Source organism: Prorops nasuta, unplaced genomic scaffold (genome assembly GCF_024137725.1).
Source record: "Prorops nasuta isolate Cenicafe-Biocafe unplaced genomic scaffold, Cenicafe_Pnas_1.2 PNAS00025, whole genome shotgun sequence".
NCBI classification, from domain to species: domain Eukaryota; kingdom Metazoa; phylum Arthropoda; class Insecta; order Hymenoptera; family Bethylidae; genus Prorops; species Prorops nasuta.
The window spans coordinates 1,135,421-1,154,294 of NW_027116822.1; the positions used below are offsets into that span (position 1 = coordinate 1,135,421).

Here is an 18,874-nt window from a genome sequence, read left to right on the forward strand (position 1 = left end):
AGTACGTCGAAATACTTTGGGAATTTGTAGTACCATGTTAGCTCTTTCCCCCTGATTGCTTGCAGTACCAACATGCCGCATTCCTCCATCACGTGCTGACCTGGTGCTCGCTCGATAAAGTTCCTCCATGCTTTTGTCACGTGGGTCCTCGTGATGTGCGACAGGACTTGGTTGATGCGTCTCGATAAATCCTCGCTTGGGCCACTCTTCGACTTTGATCTGTTAATTGATGGATAAGTTGATCTATTATTGGTACAGGGATCTATATATGTGTAGAGATGCTCTCTATAGTGTTTTACGACAATATATGTAGAGAGAAGTGTAATACACGTGTAGAAAAATTTAGCACGCGCATAACAATGATATAATGCACGTATATATATAATACAGAAATGTAATAGGAATGTGTCGAGATGCCACACATTTTTATGTAGAAAATTGTCGTGGATAATAATTTTTAATACATGACGATTAAAATGTTCAATCAGTGAATTGATCAACTTACTTTTCGGCATAATAGTGATTGTACTTTAACAGAAGCTCTATTTTCGTCAACTGGAATGCCAAAGGCGATGCACCGCTATTGATATCGATCAAATCGTCGAATTTCTTCAACTCCAAGTAGGAAAGTGGCCTTTTTGGGTCGTCACGCTGAAAGAAAAAATAGAAATTCTTATTATTTTGCATTTACTGTTTTTTTTTATAACCCGGCCTTTAAGAACAGGACATTTTTTTCAGTGAAATCGATTTTTTTCCTTTTGCAGAATTTTACTGTTTGTATTGAAAACGTTGCAGTCTGTAGAAGCACTATACTTTTACTATTGAACGATATATCGATCAATCCCGACCGTAAAACCTTTCGTGGATAATTATAGTTTTTAATGTAAAAAAAAATTAAATATATTTACCACGAAGGTTCTAAATTTTTAATTGACTGTTTAAACGAAAAATTTACCCTTGCGTTACTAAAATATGGTTTAAAACATACGATAGGTTAGTGATAAAGATCATACATGACTCTCGCGTGATCTTCAAACGATAATTTAATACGAAACTAATATATATACACCATTATGAAATTTTAATTCCAAAGGATTTTATTTAATTTTCATTCTTTCCTGAGATTTTGTATAATTAAGTGAAATTTATTATTTAATTAAACTATACCTGTAAGATAAGGTCGAGGATCAGGTTATCGAAAGAGACAATGCACTCTGTGAGCTTCTTCCAGAATACATTCAGGTCATTAGCATTCGCGCAATCAAGCTCGTAAATCTCTTTGATCCAGGGCCACCTATATAAAAAATCCAATTTTACTTAATATCGTAATCAAATTAGAGGATTTCAAAATTACGCATAAACCAAAATAAATTTGCATTGTGCCATTGAATGACTAATCAGAAAATTATCATTTTAAATAAATTTTTAGATTTTTGCCTAATTATTTGTGCGTGCATGAGCAATTTTTAAAAAAATCAATAAAACTGATGATATTTTTTCTTTTATATACTAAAACTAGCAAATACACCAAGTAACAAATTCAATGTTTATTCATGAAATGTATATATTGATAAATCATTAGAAAAATATAAATAGAAAATTATGTATTTCATTAATATAGAATAAAATGGTATTTTTAGTTATATCAATTTTAAATTACTATGTTTTATTGTATCAATAAGTACAACGATTCTCTAAATATATCTCAAGACTTACCTCAAAAGACATTTTTTCTTCCATAGATTATTTTCTCCATTGATAATGGTGTTGAGTTTTTTGCACGTCTTTGAGAGATGCAACAAATCGTAAATCGAAATATTTTCATCCTCCATTATATAATAAATAATTTCATTAGGCAAATCAGTTATCGTCCTCCCAGATGCCACTTTATTTTCCACTTTGTTGTTTGCACGAGGTTTCATGCACATCATCGAACTGTTTACCATTGATACAAAATGCTTTACACCGGACACAAATGGTTCCATGACTCTGAGTTAAAACTTTTAATAATTGAAAATAAAAAAAATACTATCGTTTTACACCAATATAGCACACTGGATTCTTAAAGACACTGTTTCACTCGACGGACGTTAATTATAAACACGCACCTACGTGGGGTCACGATATTTGAAGATTCGACTTGGAGATCGGAGATGAAAATGTAAAGTACAGCGAGACGTTTCGGATCAATCAATGTTAATGACCGAAAGCATTAATGAGGAAAGCATCCACAGTAATCGTCTATATATGCATCGGATCGCCTCTATTTAGTAGGTGTTACGGTAGAATAATGCTGTGCTCTCATTAGCCAATGAGACGATTAACAAATTTTTAGCAAACCAATCAGGTAATTTCAAGCTATCCAGGGGTTTCCCGAAGAAAGGGAATACAGAGTTGGGGGTGGATTCAAGGGGCATGCATGCTTTGCCAGGTAAACTGGTAATAGCCTTATTGTCTTTGGCCGCGGCGTCGGACTCAACAACAAGCTTAATATGGTCATAAAAGTTTCCGGCTGCTCCTTTAACCAGTCGTCGATTCCATTGTATTAGTCAAAGAATTTATAGAGGTTTGTGTGCTAATTACTAAATGTGATAATTTTGTAGTACTATACCTATATGTATTCTTGGAAAAATTTCTTCGGAAAGCCCAAGTCAATAAGGTGTGTTTTGAAAGTCCTTATACTTCATTGGTAGAGGCTTCCTTATTATCGTAAAAATAAGACTTAGTTTAGCACGGAGTCTTGAGAAAATAAAAGAGTGACGTTTAAAAGAACGAAATCAAAGATTCATTCAACATGTCGTTTGCGTTAATCTATAAACAATATACTTTTGTTTCCTCGTCTTTAATCACAGTCCTAATTTAAAATTAAATATATGTACCTGGATGACAAGTGTACGTGAACCATTCGACAAATACACTACATGCAGTCAACTATACCACTGCCTGTGCATAGGACTATTGAATTTTTCGCGCGCACAAGTTTTCGCTGGACCAATCTCACGGAAACTGCGTAGAAATAGTCTTGAGATAGGTCAGATTCATGGCTGAACTGGAAACTATTGAGATTCCATCGATTTATTGGGTTTTTGGGCGATTCTTGGTAATATGAAAGATAGGCCTCTCGTGAACCCTCGATAACCAGAGGTCACAGCTTTGTTCCCGATGTTCGTGTTTAATTGTCATGTTATGATCTAAGCCGCATTGGTAGGGGTTCGGAAGATAGAGGGTGCAGACTCTGGTTTTGGTCAATTTTAATGAAAAAGGTCGATTTTGCGGGCTCGGAGGCTGATCGGCCAGTCACATATAGTAGCTGGAATGTATTGTGACAACAATAAATCTATTTGGGACCCAAAGCCAAAGACAATATGGATCTTACCTCACTTTATTTGTCAATACATTCAATTCCTCGAATCCGTTCCTAGTTTCGATAACCCCCCCCCCCCCCTTCCTCGGCCCTATTCTGAAAAATCTTGAAAAGCTAGAGCTAACTTGATTGGGCCTCATAAATATTACTATCGTGTTAATGGCTAATAAGGCTTAAGTATTTTCTTCCTTAATATCTTCTAAAAATGCACAGACTCAAAAGGATCCTACTGTGTACAAAGGACAATACATGGTAAATCCAGACTGATACAGTTTTTTATTGTTTATCACACGTTGCAACGAATCTCAATTATTTGTACCTATTTTACCGTATGTCATATTTTTTCATAAAGGATTGAAATAAAATTTTCAAATATCACATTCAAAAAAAGAGTTATAATCATTAACCCTAAATGGGAGAAAACGTCCTCGAGATGAATCAGGTCTGGTATAATATAAATGCTGTGATACAATATATATTTCTTTTTCGAATAATTATTCAGATTTTCGAAAATTCTAATTCAGAGACATTGAATTTTTATCTAATTAAAAATATTATAGATTTTTCTCTATTATAAATGTAAATGTTTACCGAGTCTTCGTTTATCTTCGAATTTGAAAATAATATGACAATGATTGATTTACCTATAGTAATGTAATTTATTATATTTTTAAGACTGAAAATATTTTAATACATATTGTGTTAAATCACTCACCACAAACATCAAAATCAACGGAGAAAAATTTCTGGAAGTACGAAACCTGCGTGAAATTGTAAAAGGAACTTGTCACTGTCTATAAAGCTGCGGACACACGGTGCGTGAATTCAAATTACGCGCGGCGTAGGTAGACACTTTTGCGCGCCAAAAAATGTTGGCGCGGCATTCAAAGCGGACGCGCAAAGTGGACGTAATGCATGTGAAGCGCGTACGCGTCGCCTGTCCACTCCGTGGTTTCGTATGCCGTGCGTTCTCTCCACCGGTTGTGCATTCGCCCCCATACGCAGCGCGTCCACTCCACGATTCCATAAGCCGCGCGTTCGTTCTTAATCTGCTATTTTAATTGATAATTAATAATCGTGGCTATACTATAGGTCAAACCTAATTATTACAGTACATTCGTTTTCCTTCCTTCCAAAATATTCTACAATAAGCAATTTTTTTTCTCATTTACAATTTATCTTATGTTTCTAAAATTCTATCATTGCAACCCGTGTATTACCAATTACCATATTAAACAAAAGTAACGATCTCAGTGATCTCACCCCAAATCGAGAAAGTTTCTAAATTTATGCGGCTACGTGCGCACTGTACGCATGCGCAATCATCTTTGTTTTCAGCGTGCTGCGTCTGCGTACGAGCAAGTACGAGCACATGGCTGCATCTTGGCCATCTTGCTAATCCTCCTGTATGCTGTATGGTGTTAGCCGAATGCCATTTTTGATGTTTTTTTTTGTCTCATTCAGACACGATGACATTGAATTCATTTCCTCGAGGTGGTAAGAAATATCCCTCTTTGATCACTACAGAATCGGTAAGAATAAGCAAACTTAAGATAATTACTTCTGATGAGGTACTTCATGTATTTTTATTTTCATATATTAGCAACTGTCTATAAGAGAGGTTAGACATGATGGAAAAAAACATAAAATCAAAGGAAAAAGATGGGAAAGTATATCTATCAAGGAGAATTCTCTTGCTTCAAATACAGCTGAACGCTTATCTAAAGCTACGATATGTGAAGGATTAATAGTATTAGCTCGAATATCTGAAATATCGAAATATGAATTAATAGTAACTTTACCTGGTGGAGCAATAGGACGAGTTCAAGTTACTGATATAAGCAAAACCTATACAAGTTTGCTCCAAAGTATAGTGGAGTCAGAAGGCAGAGTAGCAGATGATTTTAAAACACTGCCAGAATTGTACAATACTGGTGATTACGTTGTTTGTATAGTAAAGCCATTGAATGAAAACAAATATGGAAAGGTGGAGCTTTCAATGGAGTTGGAAATGATTAACAAAAATGTAGACATTAATATGTTATCTAAATATGACAGATTAGTGTGTACAGTAAACAGTATAGAGGATCATGGCTACATTGTTGATACTGGCTTAGAAAATGTGAGAGCATTTTTATCCAAAAAATATGTCAGCGATGAGAACCATTATTGTAAGTCATGCATTTTGTTAATACTCACATTTAGTTTAGATGTTCTTTCTGTGCTTTTCTCATTTTTACTTTTATGTAGAACAAAAGTTAAGTAAGATCATGTTCTAGAAGTGCTAGTACTATAAATGCTGAAATTTACATATTTTATATAATACACATTATAAGAATGACAGTAGTGACGTTACTGCTAATTAATTCTGGAGTATGGTTTATTTAGAAAATATAAATAACATAGGATGTACAGCCAAAATAAATGATCTTATTTATAGAATTATGCTGTTCAAGCAATGCAGAGTTTTGTAAGTGATCATTGTGTGATTACTCTTTCCTATTAATCATATCTATTTTACCAAAAAAAATAGAGGTGCTTTACGCATTCCACTTTAATAGAAAATGTTGAGATAGTCTGTTACTTTAAAGTTAATCGTTCTCTTAATAAATGCTGCTTTAGCTGAATGCTGTCAAAGCATTCAGATACTTAACAATTGCTTTTTATTTATGGTATTGTTTAACAGTTCCAGGTAAACAGGTTTTAGGAGTAATAAAGAATATTGAGACAAAGGAGGCTACTTCAATTATTAAAGTATCATGCAAGAAATCAATAATTGATAAGCCATTAATAAATGTCAAATCGATAGATACTTTAATGCCAGGCTCAAAAATCACACTTACAGTAAAAAGTGTCCTTTTTAATGGACTTCAAGTTTCTTTTAGTAACAACAACTTGGGATACATCAATCAAATCTATCTGAAGAAACCTTTGAGTTACTATAGTACGGATATGGAGGTAATTGGTATACTCTTGTATACAATGCCTACTGTGAAGTTTGCATATTTTTCTTTGTTGCACGATCATGAAGAAAAAAGTAAATTGAATATTGGTGATATTATATCAAAAGCAATAGTACTTTATCGAGAATCTTATGGAATTGTACTAAAGTTATCAAAAAATGCTAGAGGATTAGTTTCATCAAAGCATACAGGAGTCGAATTTTCAAAGATACCTTCAAAATTCATGTCCGGATCTACACATAAATGCAGAATATTGTCATATAACCCAATGGATAATATATATATTTGCACTATGGACAGAAAGTTATTAGAAGAGAAATATTTCTCTTGTTATGACTTGAATCCAGGGTCTCTTGTTGATGGAATTATTAAAGGTGTAAATACAAAATCAGGATTTGTAACAATTACTGTAGGACGAATTGTTGGAGTAGTTACACCATGGCATGTGTCTGATTCTGGCTCTAATAACTCACACAAACTCAAGGCCGGTGAAAAAGTAAAGGCACGAGTTTTAAGCATAGATGTTAATCGACGTAAGGTAGATTTTACATTAAAGCCGTCATTAGTGAAAAGCGATTTGGCCGTTTTGAGCAAACTTGATGATGCGAAAATTGGCTCGACTTATCATTGTTTCATCAGTAAAGTAATGACTCAAGGTCTAGCTGTGAAATTCTTTGGAAACGTGAGAGGGTTCGTCCCAAAGATTAATTTAGGTGAAAAAAAGTTTAATGCGAAATTGAACTATGTTGTTGGTCAAGTAATAGCTGTAAAAGTTGTGGAAATTGACAAAGATAAGGAGAAGTTGACACTAAGTATAACAGGAATCAATGAGGACAAACTTGAAGCGTTTTCGGTAGGTGAAGAAGTCGAAGGACGCGTGATGGAAGCTTCGCTGAATGGAGTTTATATACAAATCACAAAAGGAGACGATAAAGTGGCGGTGGGGTTCCTGCCTGCTGGACATATCGCGCCTTGCATGGAAGTAGCTAATTTATTGGCATCGAAATACATTCCTGGGAAGACTATTTCCACCATTATATTTGCAACAACGCCCGACTTATTATTGACCAAAACATTTTGTCCACAAGAAGAATGTACAAATTTTTATCGCTTAAAAGCTGGTGACTGCATTCTCTGTTCCATTAAAGAAATAACCAATAATGGCGTACGAGTGGTTTTACCCATTAATAATTACTCAACATCTGCGTTCATACCATATTGTCGTATTAGCAACTTTGAACAACTGCAAGTTCATCAGATACTCTTTGTTAAGATCAAGTCAATTAGCAAAAAGCACCATGAACTTGAATTGACAATGAGATTGGAGGAGTTGTGGATTGATGAAGATATTGAAACGAATAAGCTTACAACGGCCATTGATGTGACCTGTCTTCATTTTAACAAATTGACAGAGTTAGCAAGCCAGGCGTTTCTCAAAAGTAAACCATTATTAAAGGTTACCTTAGGTCAACGAGTATCTGGTAAAATTATCAACATTACCGAGCATGGTCTTGTTTTGGAGATAAATCATGGAATTAAAGCAACTGTACAGAAAGAACACTACTTAGGAGATCCACGAATGGGTGACAAAGTGTCTGGAACAGTCTTGTGGATAAATTATGTGAACGAACTGGTAGACGTGACTTTACTATCAAAGCTAATAAATGATATTGACCCTAATCAGAAGAACTTGGCTGAGCTTCCTTTAAAGACTCAGTTACGCGGTGAGATTGTTTTAATAACAAGCTGGTTCGTTTTAGTGGTATTGAAGGGTCGAGGAAAAGGTTGCCTGGTCGCATTACCAGCTCGACGTCATGTAAATGACATCTCACCTGATCTGACTCCTTATGCTTATAAATCTCAAATTCGTTGCTATGTTGTACTAAATAAAAGTGAGTCGGATATAGTACCTGTATGTATGTTAAAATCTGCTTTTGAAATAAAGAAGATAACGCCTTTGTTGCAGAGTGATCAATCTAAGGTTCAAGAGCAAAAACGTCTTAAACGAAAAAAAACAAAAGCAGAAAATGCTGAAGAGACGCCATCACCTAAACGTATTAAGAAGCAAATGCTTAGCACATTGGAAGAGAAAAATACTGGACATAAGCTGAATGGCAAAATGAAAAAGAAAAGCAAGAAGGACAATGACTTGGTCGCAGAGGAGGAAATAAAAGATCAAAATGACGATAATGATAACGACTCAGGTGAACAGAGCGAAAATGAAAACGAAAATGAAATTAGAGATGTTGTTGGCGTTAATAAAAATGCTGGTTTGTCAAATATATCCTCGTGTGGATTCTATTGGGACGCTAAGCCTGAGTCATCGTATACCATTGATAATTCGGAATGCTCTAGTGACGAAAGTGAAGAAGATGAAAAGCTTTCTAAAGGAGAGAAGGTTATAAAAAAAAAATTAAATGCGATTGAGCGCAGAGAAGAAGAGCGGCAAAAGGAGCGTGAGATTCGTCAGCGTGAGGAAGCACTTGCAAGTAGCCAAATTCCTAGCAGCGTAGATGACTTTGACCGGTTAGTATTGTCAAGTCCGGATAATTCTTTAATTTGGTTACAATATATGGCGTATCACCTTCAAGCAACAGAAATAGAAAAAGCTCGTGCGGTAGCTCGTAAAGCAATTCGCACAATTAGTTTTAGAGATGAAAATGAAAGATTAAATGTATGGAATGCATGGTTGAACTTAGAATCGAAATTTGGAAGCACCGAATCGCTCAACAATGTTCTCCAAGAAGCTTTGAAAGCAAATGACCCTTTTAAAATATATTTACATATGCTGACAATGCACGTAGAAGCATGCAGGCACGACGAATTGGATAAGCTTATCCGCATCATCATTGCAAAATTTAAACAGCTACCCGAGACATGGACGGAGTGTGGTAAAGCCTATCTGGAAGCAGGGTTGACTAATAAATCTAGGAATTTGATGCAACGAGCATTACAATCTCTTGCACCGACGCATCGTAAGTATTGGTTTTTGTGTTTATACTAAAGCTCCTTTATTCAAAAACATTAATCAAAGTATATATTATATATATGTTGTATGTTTCATTGACAGATATAAATGTTATTGTACGCTATGCTCTAATGGAAAACAAATTTGGAAACAAGGAGAGGTCACAAACCCTGTTCGAGCAAGTACTAAACTCATATGCAAAGAGGGTTGATGTATGGTCTTGTTACATTGATTGCCTGATCAAATCTAAAGATTTTGAACTTGCAAGGTAAAGTAGTTTTCATTGTAATGATATTGATTTAAAATACAATTGTTTTCTTTTTTTTTCACAGAAAAGTGTTGGAGAGGGCCTGTGCTCAATCACTTCCACCAAGAAAAATGAAAACTCTTCTGAAAAAGTTTGTTGCTTTTGAAGAAAAATATGGGTCACCAGAAAATGTTACGCGTGTTCAAAAAATAGCATCAGAATATATAGAAAATCAATGTAAAAAATAATCAAATAGAAAATAAATCTTCATTACTATTATTATGCAAAATTAAAATTAATATCTCAAAGTTAAAATCTATTATACCGTTGAATTCCTATACTATTCGAAAACCGGATATGATTCTAGTCATATCGATTTAAAACTTCTCGTATATGTGGATTATTTGTCGTTTCAAACGAGAGATATGACAACGTCGCATTTAGGGTCGTTCCATACATAACTCGCGTTTTCCGCAAGTTACTGGGCTGGATCTGGAATTCGTTTAGTGGAAGGGAGCTGTTAATTGAAGTGGTTGAAGGGTATAACAGGGTAGAGAATTGAAATAAATAGGGATACAGGTACATACAAGATCTGTTCACGTGTACACATGACAATATTCAAGATAACGATAATAAGAATACATAGAGGTTAGATTTCTATGGAATTGAACATCATACTCGAGACATGCATGTATCAGAATTTTGTTCTAAACGTGTGAAAATTTGGAGTTTAAACATCACTGGCAATCCTGTGTAGGTCAGTGTAATTTGGTATCGCAGGATAAATCCGTTTTTAGGGTAACGGAGCACCGGCTGCCGGCACACAAACCGCTGGGTGCATGCACAGTAGTATAGCCTGGTATAGCCAGTATAGCTACAGCCGATTCAAATCTACCCGAATCCGGGAGAGAAATGAGAGGGATGGAGAGGGAGACAAGAGCGTGCGCGCGCGTCATACGGTGCTACCGTGCCACTGTGGTCGAGCCGGTCGAGGTGAGACGAGACCGTGAGCGTGAGAGTGAGAAAATATAGAAAGGGTGGTGGTGAACGGGTGAATAGGCTAGCCACCACTAGGTCGAGATCTGGGATACACGGGATCGTGGCCAACAGTGTGGAACGGTGTGTGGAGAGAGTGCTGGAGAGGCTCTCTAGGTTCATCCATTCAACGTACGTCTCGAAAAAGTCTAATAATATACACCTGTCTTCTCTATTTTCTTCTGCGCTAGCGCAGAATGTGGTAGATGCGGAAACAATGACTGTCAACGAGGAAATCGGCAACCTTGCAATTTGCAGTAGTCGCCATACTGTTTCTGTTTGCATCCACGTTGTTGGCGACTAAACTCAATTTAATTCGACTTGACTATCTTGGCTTGAAGATTGTCGCGCAATAGTGCTTATATTTATCTTGATTACAATTTGGTGATCTCAAAAGTTTACGTTGTACCAACGGTTGGTCGTATGACGGAGTGTCAGAACATTGTCGTTCAAGGTAATTAGAGAAGCACGGATAGGAATGGTCTGCCTACAAAAGGAACTTACGGAAAAAGAGGAGTGAGTGAGTGAGACAGACCAAGCAAAAGGGAGAGAGAGAAAGAGGTAGAGAGAGCGAGTGCTGTGCGTACAGGAAAGAGAGAGAGGTCCAATAACGTTATATTAAAATAAATAATTGAAGATATTAATTGATCAATAAAAAAATTAAAACTGTAACCAAGAAAAGTAGCGAAAGGTGATGTCGTTGATGGTCTTGTACGAGGGAAAAGCAGGAACTATATCATATCTCTAATTTTTAAAGGAAATATTCTTTACTAAAATTTCTCAATTCGTGACCTTTAAAAGAATCCCTATTAGTGCTAAATACATTATGTATAGTCGAAGAAGTGAAGGAAGTACAACTAAAATGAACAAACTCAATGTATATTCCGTGTATTCTGTCCTTTATTCTCTCTCTCTCTCTCTCTCTCTCTCTCTTTCTCTTTCTCGGTCTTCCCCTCTCTTGACCCATCTGTTCCACTCTGGTCTGCTCTGCTTCTCTTCCTTTTTCACATCCACTTCCACATGTTTATGCTCACATTTGTGTGCGTACATGTCGTTAGTTTGATTTGGTGTAAAGTTGTATAGGTAGAAATTGCCGAATAAGAATAGGACACGAAAGCTTTGGATCTGGTTGGTATTATAGACGCACACGACTCATCATCGATGAAAATATAACAAAATCGTTCGCTGGCTTGGTATTTGGGATGGTATAGAGAGTCAAGATATGTAATAAGATACCGGTATTAAAAATAGTTAAAAAGAAAAAAGTTGACGCGAGACCTAAATATATGTTTGTAAAGACAAGCGACGCATATCGTTGAGAAGAATGGCTAAAATATGGACTGCATTCCTTTTAGATATTGAAACGTGCAATGTCATTCCATCGGGGTAATCAGTCAGGAGGGGCCGTGGCAGTATCGTCGTATAGCAGCGGTAGTTCAATTGTGGCACATACGCCTGGTAGACGTTACTCCAGTGGCACGAGTAACGTAAGCAGCGCTGCTGCCTCTTCTGGAAGTTCTAGCACGTCTTACAACGCTTATCGCTCAGCTGCAGCTTCCTCCATCCTCGACCGGCCAACCAGTTCTTACTATTCTTTTTCAACCTCAAATAATTCCCGCAACAGTATCTCTTCCGAATCGTACAGGAGGTCCTATTGCAGTCCTTCGCTTGGGTATGTAAACTTACCATTCTCTAATAAATCTATTCTAATATGTACTACGCAGTATGTACGTGTATACTATAGTTTATTGATTGATTTAGCAGCTCCTACTCGATACCTTCAGGCGCCAATAACTACCGCTGCAACTTCAGATTGGATTATGGCCGTTCGCCGGCAAGGTTAGTACCAGTGGCATATCTACCTTTCATTCTTTGTACGTACTGTTATTAACATGGTAGAATAATGCTTCGATTCTAATTGAATTCTATTCAACACAGCAGGACTGTTTCGTCAACCACATACAGGGAGTCTGCTAGCAACATAACAAGCAATCCTAACAGTGCCAGTACTAGGTATGGATCCTCCACTTCACCATCCTCATCTTCCTCCTCTTCTTCTCCCTCCTCCACTTCATCGTCAGCATCATTGGCAAGGTACTCACCATCCAGCTATACACCTAACATTCATCAACGAAGAAAAAGTCCAGAGAGATTGAATGACTCGTCAAGCAATGATGAGTACCATCATGCAGATCGTAGGGATAGAACAAACTCTTCCTGCTCGACTCTGTCCACAAGCAATTCGAGCAATTCTTTTTGGCCACGAACCAAGAGGAGAGGTACAACTACTACTGGGATTGATACTGAAGGGGGAGGTGGAAGTGGAAGCATAGATGCTGAAAGAAAAGAAGTATCTTCCACTACAGCAACGACTCCTTCAGCTGCTAGAACCGATGCATTGCGAAATATTGTCAGTCACCGAGTCTCTGCTGCGTCGGATCACGAGGTAACTTCCATTGGCACTTTTATCACGCTCACAGGGAACCAACTCGACTCCCCAAATGATTCAGACCAATTTCACACATCTAATCGTAACAGCAACGATAACAGCAGCAGCAATAATAATAATAATATTAATAGCAGCAACAGCAAAAACAACAATAATAGTAGTAGTAGCAATAGTAGTAGCAATAGTAGTAGTAGTAGCAATAGTAGCGGTAATAGTACTGACAACGGTGCTACTGGGAGATGTACTAATAATCACAAGGACCACGATGACGATAATGACCGTAACGCCGACGTGAATGATACGAGCGACCTTGGTGGCGATGACGACGAGGATGATGATGAGGAGGAGCAGGAGGAAAGTGAGAATTTGAAGGAGGATGAGAACAATGACGACGACAGAGACGAAAACGGTGACGATAACGATAGTGAGAGTCACCGCCACCACCGGCACGATCACCGAGTCAGGACTACAAGTTCACCTGTTGGAATCGGCGCCAGAGTAAGTGGCGGTGGCTTTTTTGCTGTGAGCCTTAATTTGCCAATTAACCTAGCAACTAATACAAATAATCCAAAGGCGAACAACGAAGCGGATTTAATTTTAAAATGGGCCGAATCTAAATGCCGGCTAAACGAAATGATCGATATGGGAGAGGATAGAATTCATAATAAACACTATCAGCAGCATTGGCAACAGCAGACTGATGAGAACAATGAATCCCTTGACAGTACTTATGAAGGAACTTTCACTAATATACTACTAAATGGAATTACCGAGAAATCAGCGTTAATGCACGGGGATGAGAACTCTATTAGCTCGAAATCTAGCAGCAATGATGCTGAAATATCTGAGACCGGCTCATTTGGACATTTGGCCAGTTCTTCAACACGGCACCAGACCCATTATCGACTAAACATCGATGAGCAACTTGTGAGTTTTCAGAGTTTTTCTTAGAGCAAACAAATATCGCGCTCGATACGGTTTTCGTATTTATTATATGATATCATAGTGTACATATACATTGTAACTTTTCTGTCGGTATTATTTCCATTTTGTAAGCCTTTTTTTCTGTATTTATTTATTTATTGTACATTTTAACTATGTCGAACAATTTACACAGTTAATTTCTAGTGATATCTCTCTGTCTGACTTGTAATCAAAGCGCGCGTGCGTTCTTGAGCGTCCGTGTAGAGCCAATAGAAACGAAGGCGCGTAATCTTTATTAATAGACCGAGCTTCCGATGTACATTTTACCCTGGGACACGGGAAGGAGACTCTTTTGAACGTGTGGATTTTTTCTTCAATCAATTGATAGAGCTTAAGTCGATAATTATATTGTAGCATGTGGAATAGTTGGCATAGGTGACACATACATTGTAGAATGGAAGATAAAACTAGGATCGATAAGAATAGGTCGCCAAAATTTTCTTTTTCTTCGTTCCTTAAATGTTAACGTATACGTAGGAAAAAGTTGTATGAAGCTGGCTTGTATCATTCGAATAATCAGCTGCTGGGGCCTTTGGTGTATGTGGAGTGTAATAGCTCTGTTATCGTCGCTTACGCCTTTTCTCTCGGTATTGTAACGCCATTTCTATTTATTAAAAATACTACGCATAAAACTATGCCTCGCTTCTCTATCAAACTAGTATAATTCTATTATTATAAAATTCTAAATTGAGCAAGAAATAACGTAAACATTTTTCTCAGGTAGGTATATGAAATACACATGACACTGCACTGTATAACAATTACAAAACATGTGTACGCGCGTGAAATCTGGTGGAAAAAAAGCAAAGGCAAAAAAGAAAAAAGATAGAAACAAACTAACAAGCGAGAATAGACACGATATAGTATTAACATATGATACTAACCAACAAGAATCTTCTCTCATATCGTTCTTGTTCTTTTTGCATGGCGTGTAAAATTGTTTTCTCTTTTTTCTCGTTTAATAATTGTGTAAAAAATCCAAATATAAAAAATAGATACAAATTAAACCGTGAATATAATAAAAATCATCATTTTTAGGAGGCTGGATCATCCGAGCACGGTAGAGGAGGGCGCAGTCGTTGCTTACAAATACAGCGAAGTGAGCGATGTGGTTTAAATGGCTTGAGAAACATTGGAAATACGGTATGTTGCAGTTGCTTGTTTGTTTGTCCATAATTCTTTTGCAAACGGGGGGGTTTTTTGATTCTTATAAATTTGTAACAATTCCTTTTTCTTTTTCTTTCCAGTGTTTCATGAACAGCGTCATTCAATGTTTGAGTAATACGAGACCTCTATTAGAATATTTATTGAACGATCAATATACGGCTGACATAAATGTCACCACATCAAGCATGAAAGGTGCTCTGATTAAAGCGTTTGGCGAAGTCATTCATGAGCTTTGGGAGGCCGGCAGCGATCATGTAGTGAATACCATTGCTTTAAAGTCACAGATACAACGGTTCACGCCACGCTTTATGGGATACAATCAGCAAGATGCGCAAGAATTTCTTAGGTACCTGTTGGAAGGCCTGCACGAAGACGTAAACAGAGTCACTGTAAAGCCGCAACCAATACTCACCGATATACCGGACACATACACGTAAGAAAAATGCAAAAAGAATAATGTGTAATTTTATTGATAGCTTCTTATTATTTTATTTCTAGGGATAGTCAGAAAGCATCGGAAAGCTGGAAGCGATATTTACGCAACGAAGATAGTATGATAGTGGATGTCTTTGTTGGTCAATTGCGCTCTTCTTTAAGATGCACCTCGTGTGATCACGTCTCTGTGACGCTTGATCCTTTTTGGGACCTGAGCTTACCAATACCTTCTAGAAGCGGTAATGTGAAGCTAAGTCAGTGCCTGGAACACTTTACAAGAGAGGAAGTACTTGATGGCGACGAGAAACCAACTTGTTCAAAATGCCAATTGAGGCGAAAGTGTACTAAAAGCTTTAGTATACAGAAGTTTCCAAAAATTTTAGTAATTCGTATCCTTTTTTAACATTATACTATTGCTGGAAGACCCAACGAGAAGGTAACAGGACATTTTTCTGGAAAGACGAAATTCGTAAGAAAAATTCTGAAACATTTAGTCATTATTTCTAAGAGGGAACACAATTTTATATTACTATCAACTTAATCATATAAATGATAATCTTAAAACAGATCCTGAAAAAGATTTGGTTTCTTTTTCGAAGGGCCATCTCCTATATATGTATGATTAATGACCTTGAGTGTTAAAATTCAACGTAGAATATATAGTCTCCTTAATAAGGTTTCAATGAAAAGATCTCAAACGATTCTCGCCAATGGAACGGTTTCGTGGCAAACTAAACGTATTGGTAGACTTTCCATTGACTGGTTTGGACCTCAGTGCCTTCGCCGCCCCAAGAGTACCAGGCTGTACATATAACCTTTACGGTGTAGCAAATCATTCGGGCACTACATACTCCGGCCATTACACAGCGTACTGCAAACATCCGTTTTCTGGTGACTGGCATGAATACAACGATAGCAGAGTGTCGATAGTACCAGGACGATCAGTCGTTTCCAGCGAAGCCTACGTTTTATTCTATGAGCAGCAGCCACATAGCTCTCATTTGTAGCCCAACTCTGCTATTCGGCCTAAAAGCCTTGCGCATTATTATATACTGATCAGAGTAACGAGTACGCCCGGATATCGAATTTATTTCTTGCAGATCGTTATTGCCAAGTAAATCAGTTGAGTAAACGGCTAAACTGAGCTAATCCCAGCAATGTCAGCGACAAACGTTAATGAGCCTTAGCAGCTTAGCAGTGTGTCCAGACACTTCTCTCAACATTTCCTTTCTTCATTCTTTGACAGTCCTTTACTATTGAAACATTATTCTTGTGTCACCCCTTCCCCCTCTTTCATTCTCTTTCTCTTTATTTATTTTTTCTCAGTATCCCCTTTTATTTCGTACTTGCTGCTTCTACCTTTTATCTCTGCTTCTGCCTTGCCACTATCTTCTTCCACTCAAATATTTCTCTATTAACGCATTAATAATAAAACATAACTAAACGTAAATAGAAAGAAAGGGCAACTGGACAAGAGTAGAAGCGCATTTAGAGCAGATTTCCGTCTTATTAAACATCTTTTACCTTATACGAGCCAATTTGTCGACAAAAAATTTTTATGCGCGTGGAGGAGTATTACTGAGCTCACTGTTAAATATCCCGAAGACTTACCACATATTTACTTTGTAAATTATTTTGTTTCATAATTTCATTTAATATTTATTTATTTAACTTATGTGAAAAGATAAAAATGAAATATTAATATATTCTATAACAGTAAATACATATTATTATTATTGATATATTTATGTATATAAATAGAAACTGCATATGACAATTGCATAAACGTATAAAGAACATTGAAGGGCATGCAAAATGGATGCGGAGTGAGCGATTTAGCATAAATGAAGTATAAAAATGATTGAGCAGATTTTAGGAAAATAAGTGTAAAGGAAATACATTCAATAAGGATAAAGAAAAATTACGCCTGATTGTAAGATTCTCAAAATGTTACTACTTTAAAGAAAATAAAAGATTGCTGTTCAGATATTTTTAAAGACGGTAAACATATTTTTATTTTTTATCGTTTGTCAAATTCGTTAACACGTAATGGCTATAAATCGCAAGCAAGCGCGTTCGATACTTTTTGTTTTGACGATAAAAAGATGAAGCTGGGAAGTATAGGACCGAGAGTAAAATTCTTAACTCCAGTACCAGTGCTCGCCACTAGGGAGTGTGTCGTGCGAGAAACGAGTACTGCTGAGACAACAGCCCGGACTGGAAGCCGCCCGAAGGAGGGCCGACTGCTAACTGCCAAGGGCCTGGAGTCTGGAGAGACAACAGCAGCGGGTGGATATGTGTATACTACATGTGGACTGGTAAATGGTAATTGGGATGAGAAGCAATGGAAAGATGAGAGATTGAAATAGATAGTGTAAACGGGGAGCGGGTCTAAGCTGGTTCAGCTGGCCTCTCGGCTCTCTGGGTGCCGGCCCGGGATGCCGGTCGTCGAAGAAAAGCATTCTTACGTGCACGCGATGTGCAGTTTTCGTTCGGCAGACGCTTTCGCGTACGCTTTTACTCACCACTCTCTGATAAATTCTGCATTCTTAAGTGTGTAATACCCTTTTTTATCTTTTTCATCGCATTTTCGCATTGCTAATGTCATTATAGCATTGATTTTGGTTTCGGCGTTGTTGTCGTCATCATCATTATCATCCTTATCACCGTTGTCATGCATAGTTGTCGTTATTTATTATCTTATTTGAATTTAACAATGCCAAATATTGTTTTCCGAATAATTAACTATTAATTTCATAAATTTTAATTCAATTTTGCATACATCTATTTTATCAAAATTCTTTTTCTTTTAGTGATGTACACGGTTAAATATTTTTTTTCAAAAATTGTTCCAACATACAAATTATATTTGGCCCAGCTAGTTAGAAATCTAGTGAAGGGACAGTGGGTGCTTCATTGAAAACAAGAGTAACGAAAGTATATTTGATAAGGGAGGAAGGAGCACATACGTAAATACAATCCACGCATTTACATAAACGTACATTGTTTACTCCCTCCCTCTCTCTTTCCCTATCTATTTCTCTCTCTCTCTTTCTCTCTCTCTCTCTCTCTCTTTCTCAAATATGTATCTAGCTTTATAGGAGTAGTTGCTTTTGCTTCAAGAAACTAAGGAATGAATCTCTGACAGATTGAATGTTCAGGAGCAGGCTCGAAGACTCGACAATACGTTACTGAGTTGGTCGCGCGCGACGGGCATATCGTCTGGCTGAAAGAATGAGAGGAGGCCTCGCCGAGTATGCGT

The 18,874-nt window shown here is 37.0% G+C and overlaps 2 protein-coding genes and 1 long non-coding RNA gene across 15 annotated transcripts; 2 read left to right on the forward strand and 1 right to left on the reverse strand.

The window, feature by feature from the left end:
- Positions 1–417: 417 nt before the first annotated feature.
- LOC136782269 (uncharacterized) lies at positions 418–1,830 on the reverse strand. The gene is made up of 3 exons (XR_010824103.1): positions 1,717–1,830; positions 1,168–1,294; positions 418–651 (listed from the first exon to the last, which is right to left on the reverse strand). It is a non-coding gene; the product is annotated as an uncharacterized lncRNA (long non-coding RNA).
- A 2,928-nt stretch (positions 1,831–4,758) lies between these two features.
- Rrp5 (Ribosomal RNA Processing 5) lies at positions 4,759–9,821 on the forward strand. Of its 2 annotated transcripts, XM_066741090.1 has the most exons (5): positions 4,759–4,896; positions 4,968–5,535; positions 6,051–9,302; positions 9,398–9,563; positions 9,628–9,821. In XM_066741090.1, the coding sequence occupies exons 1-5, from the start codon at positions 4,834–4,836 to the stop codon at positions 9,788–9,790; spliced, it is 4,212 nt and encodes a 1,403-aa protein (XP_066597187.1). In that variant the 5' UTR covers positions 4,759–4,833; the 3' UTR covers positions 9,791–9,821. The 2 variants fall into 2 exon arrangements, with proteins under 2 accessions (XP_066597187.1, XP_066597188.1); XM_066741091.1 differs by lacking the exons at positions 4,759–4,896; positions 4,968–5,535 and adding an exon at positions 5,682–5,834.
- Positions 9,822–10,491: 670 nt separating this feature from the next.
- Positions 10,492–17,333, forward strand: LOC136781988 (ubiquitin carboxyl-terminal hydrolase Usp2-like). Of its 12 annotated transcripts, XM_066741062.1 has the most exons (10): positions 10,493–10,709; positions 11,933–12,249; positions 12,339–12,416; positions 12,516–13,023; positions 13,285–13,524; positions 13,600–13,953; positions 15,049–15,153; positions 15,258–15,610; positions 15,676–16,001; positions 16,303–17,333. In XM_066741062.1, exons 2-10 carry the CDS (start codon positions 11,948–11,950, stop codon positions 16,617–16,619), a joined length of 2,583 nt encoding a protein of 860 aa, XP_066597159.1. In that variant the 5' UTR covers positions 10,493–10,709; positions 11,933–11,947; the 3' UTR covers positions 16,620–17,333. The 12 variants fall into 12 exon arrangements, with proteins under 12 accessions (XP_066597157.1, XP_066597158.1, XP_066597159.1 ...); XM_066741060.1 differs by having other exon boundaries at positions 10,492–10,709; positions 12,519–13,524; XM_066741061.1 differs by having other exon boundaries at positions 10,492–10,709; positions 12,342–12,416; positions 12,519–13,524.
- Positions 17,334–18,874: the final 1,541 nt, after the last annotated feature.

Excerpts from the sequence above, each read along its gene's own strand:
- Rrp5 (XM_066741090.1), top strand. The coding sequence starts at position 4,834 with ATGACATTGAATTCATTTCCTCGAGGTGGTAAGAAATATCCCTCTTTG. Across the intron at positions 4,897-4,967 it reads CTTTGATCACTACAGAATCG|CAACTGTCTATAAGAGAGGT; the intron begins GTAAGAATAAGC and ends TTCATATATTAG. Across the intron at positions 9,303-9,397 it reads ATCTCTTGCACCGACGCATC|ATATAAATGTTATTGTACGC; the intron begins GTAAGTATTGGT and ends TTTCATTGACAG.
- LOC136781988 (XM_066741051.1), top strand. The coding sequence starts at position 11,948 with ATGTCATTCCATCGGGGTAATCAGTCAGGAGGGGCCGTGGCAGTATCG. Across the intron at positions 15,611-15,675 it reads GATATACCGGACACATACAC|GGATAGTCAGAAAGCATCGG; the intron begins GTAAGAAAAATG and ends TTTTATTTCTAG. Across the intron at positions 16,002-16,302 it reads TCCAAAAATTTTAGTAATTC|ATCTCAAACGATTCTCGCCA; the intron begins GTATCCTTTTTT and ends TTCAATGAAAAG.